This window comes from Gastrolobium bilobum, unplaced genomic scaffold, assembly GCF_033153095.1.
Source record: "Gastrolobium bilobum isolate Gb01-03AN ecotype WA unplaced genomic scaffold, APGP_CSIRO_Gbil_v1 utg49751, whole genome shotgun sequence".
In the NCBI taxonomy this organism is placed as follows: domain Eukaryota; kingdom Viridiplantae; phylum Streptophyta; class Magnoliopsida; order Fabales; family Fabaceae; genus Gastrolobium; species Gastrolobium bilobum.
The window spans coordinates 21956-27300 of record NW_026898577.1 but is presented as its reverse complement, the minus strand read 5'-3'; the positions used below and the strand labels follow the sequence as shown (position 1 = coordinate 27300).

The following is a 5345-nucleotide window of genomic DNA, read 5'->3' as shown; positions in this document are numbered from 1 at the left end:
TGTCCCTGTTCAACAACTTTGCAATGGTCGTGTTTCCTCCTAGTTAATTTGAAATACACACTTAAAATGTAACTATATCAGATAATTAGAAATGATGTTATAAGGGCTTCCATCATTTTAGAAATTAAAATTTACTAGACCAACATCTTAAGTCCTTTGAATGAATTGGAGAACTTCAATACATGCCATATTCATGTTGGAAATATAAACACAAGTAAAGAGAAGAAACTTGGAAGCTAAGGTTCCTAGTGCTATATAAGGATTTCTGCTGTTTCAAATGGGCAATTCAATTATCTCTGCAGATCTGGCGTAAATGTGCCTCCTACATATCCATGCAATCTGACCATTATCTCTGTACCTTACTCTCCACAGTCCAAACTTCTCTGCAATATCCTTCCCTGTGGAGCACCTCCTGTCCCTTAAGAAATCAACAACCCATTGTTGTGCTGCTCTTAAATCTTGTTGAATGTCCCTTGAACCTTCCATGGACCTGTTCCTACGACCCATGGCAGCAGCACCTACCGCACCGGCTGCAGTTGCCCCGGCTGCATCAAAGAGAAGTGAAGAACCAGCCAAATGAGCCACTTCCTTGCTCAAGTCTGGTATCATTTCTCCCATTCCAGCTGCAAGATGAGCTCCTATCTTAAGAGCTAAAGTTACCAACTTCATGAACTTCTTCATATATGGAGCCAAAGACTTAACAGCTATGTTATCAACTTGCATGATTTCACAACCCATTTGATCTTCAACAACATGCATTTGTCCTCGGAACTCGCATAACATGTGAAGCCGGAGAGCAGTCATGCCAGAAAGCATGGTGGTGACCAGTCTCCTTGAGTAGTTTTCTGTTCTCACAAAATAGAACATGTTTGGTACTTTCCTCTCCTCAACCTGGACATTGAAAGTTGCTAGGGAGTTCACTTTGTGGTGAAGCTCAAGGAGGAGTCTATGTTCATAATATCTCAGTCCTTGGATTTCCTGCTTCAAGTCTCTGATTTCTTGTTCAATAATCTTGAGTCTTTGTAATACTGCTTCAACCCCTTTTGCAATGCCACCAAAGGTTGGTTCAACTATTTCATGTTCATCATTTAACGCTATAGATTGATCTTGCCCTTCTAGGTTATTTTCAGGAGGGACTTGCAGCTCTTGTGCAAGATTGTATAGGTCATGATACCTTCTATGTAGTACTTCCCTGAAGTCATCATCTGATAAAAGGTCTCTTGCAAGATCAAACCCATCTTGGAGAATAGGCCTACCAGAGTCTAGGACTGGACTCCATGTGTGTTGATAATCATACATGCTGTCTGCTGGAAGTGAGAGTAGTGCTTGTTTTAGTTGCTGTAGAGAAGCAAATTGAGTTCTTCTGTATCTAGGGGGTGTCAAATTTCGCACACATTCAGGTCTTATGACATTTTCAGTCATGGTAATCCCTTGGCAAAGGCTTTGGATTGCTGGGATTATGAGTTGCTGAATGACTCTTAAAGTTTCTGTCAAATTTTTGGTGGAACATGCAAGGACATCAATATAGTAACCCAACACTCCTCCAAGCTCTACTCTGATGTAGATTCCATTAATGCTGATTGAAATGAGGTACTTCTCAAGACTGTAGGTTGCACCATGTTGATTCTTTAGAGCCTCTATTCTGTTGTGAAGGTGCACCTGCAATACCAAATAAGAAAATCCAATCAGAAAATTGTAGTCGAGAAAAAATGCAAAATCCTATATATTGTAGCTTTAAAGACATAGGGAGTGAAGATCAAAATTGGATGAATAATTAGTGATATTATGCATTATATGTTTTAATAATTAACCAAAGCAGGTGGATCCTAATGATGTTGCTTACAAACTATATGTTTTTGCATTCTTTGAACCTCATTTAAGTTATCCATAATCAGAAAAATAACCAAAATTGGATAAACTTTGAGATATTAAAATGCAGTGAATAATTTCAGAACAAAAAGTTGCAAGAAACAATTGCAAAGGGTGAAACTGAAGGGAAAAAGAGGACAGTGCCTGTAAACGTGGGAAGAATCCTGGAGTTAGAAACATGTGGCTTGAATCATCACACTCAAGATGACGTCCTGCATAAATGCATTCTGGTGTGCTAAGCTGCCACCTTTGAGGCTTTCCTCTTCCTTCTTCAAGAATGGAGGGAATCAATAGCAGTGAATTTGGATCTGATGGATCTTGCTCATAACAAAGTTCAAGTTTTAGCATCATCCTCACAAGGTCACTAGCATCTAAGTTCTCAAACACCTTTGAACCCATACCAGGAATTGGGCTTTGTAAACTTCCTCTTAAGATTTTCTCCAGTTCCTTCCTGCTAATAAATCCATTGTTTTCTGAGGAGTGTTGTTTTCTAGCATTTAATTTTATGAGCTGACCTAGTGCTTCACCACAAAACCACTCACAATCTAAAATCAGAAACCCCAACTCATCAAAATAAATCACCTCACCAATGTCATGAAGGCAAGTAGCAACAGCTCTTCTCCTCATTTCCATTACCTCTTTATTATCATGTCTTGATCTAATTCTCAGATGTGGCACTTTTACTTGGCATAGTTCACCAAACTCCTTCCACTTCATAGCTGGTTTGTTGTAATTCTCTGATCTCCAGTCTGATAAAAGCTGTATTAGATCATTGCAAAGTTGATAAACTCGCGGTACTCTTTGGAGAATTGTCTTGCATGTCTTTCGGATGTGATGAGTGAGTTTACTAACTGATGCTGATGATCTTGCATCAACTGTGAATACAGTTGGGTAGAAGTCAACAAAGCCTTGGAACTTGTCTCTCAGTCTCTGAATTGAATCTACAGTGTGCTGCAAGTTTTGTGCTTGTTGGTTGATTTTATCAAAGTGTGTGAGAACTATAGCAACACTTGGTAGCATGCATTGTTGCATTGCTCTTTTGGAGTTGGAAACTATGAACCTGAGCCAATATTGCAGGTCCTCTTCAATCTCCTTTGTGCTTTTTGGTTCTTTGTTACTTGGCTTCCTGAATAAACTTGATATGATAATGAAAAGTGATGCACTCCCATGACCTGGGTACATAAGATCATGGAGGGAGAAAAACTCATGCTGACCAGCAAGATTCCATATTGAAATCTTTGTATCCTCATCCTTGAAAGTTTTTATCTTCATTCCTACTGTTTTGACAGCCTGCTCCACTGGATTCACTATTGTTCTGACTTGATCCAAGTAGGGAAGTGCCACAGCAGAGAAATTTTGTGATATTGAATGACAAAGTGTGGTTTTGCCTGAAATTATGAATTTAAAACTATGATTCAAGTTGATTTGCTATTAGCTTGTTTCTATATGAAAAAATAAATCTCAATCTAGTTTCATTTATAGTTTTGAAACGGTGTTTCAAGAAATTAATCAATAATGAAACATCAAAGATAAATAATTAATTCAACCTTACCTGCACTTTCTTGCCCACAAAAGAAAACTCTGCAACTCTTGGGCTCAGTTAGTGGCATGTCCTTAAGCAAATCCATTTCTGGCTCAGTCTTCTCATTCTGACCCAATCGTTGATAAATTCCCACAGTCTTTCCAGAATTGTGTAAAGGTGTTCTGGAGAGATCAATATCTTCAATCCAAGGATTTATCTGTAGTGTCTCCAAAATTGTCTGCAGCAATGTCTCTCCATGCACACCTTTGCAGCCTTGCAAAGATAAGCATTTCAAGCTAGCATTCTTCTCCAAACTCTTGAAGATTTTAACAAAGTCATCTGATCTCAAACTCTCATCATCATGTATCCCCAATTGCCTCACTGTCTCATTGGTTATTAGGAACTGCAAAAGAGCTGCTAGACCATCCCTTCCTATTTTTGTTCTACCTCCTCCAAAAGTAACACACTTCAAAGTAATGTTGGCTTGCATTTGTAGTGCTGAAAATCTACTCAAAGGGCATAGTAGATGCTCCACACCTACTCCACTGAACCAATTTCCAGTTAGATGTAAGGTTTGTAGACTACGATTCTTAAAGAGTCCAGCTGCAATATACACAATGCCCTTGTCTCTAAGGCAAGTTCTAGACAAGTTGACCTCTTTAAGGGTCTGATTTTGTTCTAAAACCCATCTAAATTCCTTAGCACACCGGGACTTTAGCTTTACTCCTGTCATATCAAGGGACTTGACTGTTAAGTTCATTCCTAAGGAGCAAGCAACCCTGCACGTACCAGAGAGGTTAAGCTTGTAAATTCTAAGTGTGCTATTCTCAGGTACAAACTCAACCACCTTGGAACTTTTTTCCCCATTTTCTCCACTCCAAACATGAACTTCCATGGTCCTATTCCTTGCCAAAACTGCAGATATAAGAGGGGTAGCTGTGATGGCATTTGAGTCAAAAATTGTCAACAATTTAAGAGTTGGGTTAACCTCAATCATCTTGGAGAGTTCCTCAGCACCTCTTGATCCTATAGAATCTCCCCATATCTGCAGCTCCTCCAAACTGTGATTAACCATAAGAGCAGAAGCAATGAGTTCAGCTCCAACAGACCCTATTCCTGATTCTGAAAGCATAATCTCTTTTATCACTTTATTTGCCTTCAGAATGTCAGAAAGTTCAGATAGGCTTTTCCCTTTGAACCTGTTTCTTCTAAAAACAACTTGCTGTATATTTTGGTTGCTCCCAAGCAAGATGCCAAGGTTTCTCACCAGTTGTGATTCCCATTCAACTCGGTGGAACTCCAAGTTTCTCAAGGTGGATTTGGTGCTCTTGGTTGCTGCTAGTGTTGTCAAGAGGTGGGAGAAGTACGGAAGATTTTCCTTAGAAATGTTTATGTTTATGGAGTTGTCTGTTTCTTGGTAACAACCTGAAGTTGTTTGGGAAAGGTAGAAGGAAATGCTGTGCAGATTTAGGCCTTCTGATTTGATTGCTTGCAGAGCCCATTGTAGTTCTTTCAGGTTCTGATTTGATGCCATCATTTCAGAAGCTCTTTCAAAGTTGCAGAAACTTGTTGTGTATAACAGAACATCAACAAAGTATAATTTGGAATTCAACTGTTTTTCTTTGGAAAACAACGTACAAATGTTTGTCACTGTTTGTAGTCCTTCACCGAGACTTTATAATAAAAATTGTTTGAGCTACCTTTGCTATATTCTTAACTTGTCTTGATGGTGTCACTTTATGCAAAAATTGTTCTCACTGGAATTCATTCTTCACGTATCCTAGCTATTTCCTTCTCATTTTAAGTATTTTCATTACCATGAGGGAACCTTCCTCTCAAGATTCAACACATGGCAGTCAGAAAAGCTTCTTTGTGTAAATGAATTCAATTAAGATATTTTTTTTTATGAAAGTATGTTTTCTTATAACCAGATTTTTATTAGCAATATATACTA

At 38.6% G+C, this 5345-nt stretch overlaps 1 protein-coding gene across 2 annotated transcripts; it reads right to left on the bottom strand.

Moving 5' to 3' along the window:
* Positions 1 to 273: 273 nt before the first annotated feature.
* Positions 274 to 4925, bottom strand: LOC133317491 (protein TORNADO 1). 2 transcript variants are annotated; one of them, XM_061519356.1, is made up of 4 exons: positions 3422 to 4925; positions 2452 to 3257; positions 2014 to 2379; positions 274 to 1659 (listed from the first exon to the last, which is right to left on the bottom strand). In XM_061519356.1, the coding sequence occupies exons 1-4, from the start codon at positions 4923 to 4925 to the stop codon at positions 274 to 276; spliced, it is 4062 nt and encodes a 1353-aa protein (XP_061375340.1). The 2 variants fall into 2 exon arrangements, with proteins under 2 accessions (XP_061375340.1, XP_061375339.1); XM_061519355.1 differs by having other exon boundaries at positions 2014 to 3257.
* Between the last annotated feature and the right edge of the window lie 420 nt (positions 4926 to 5345).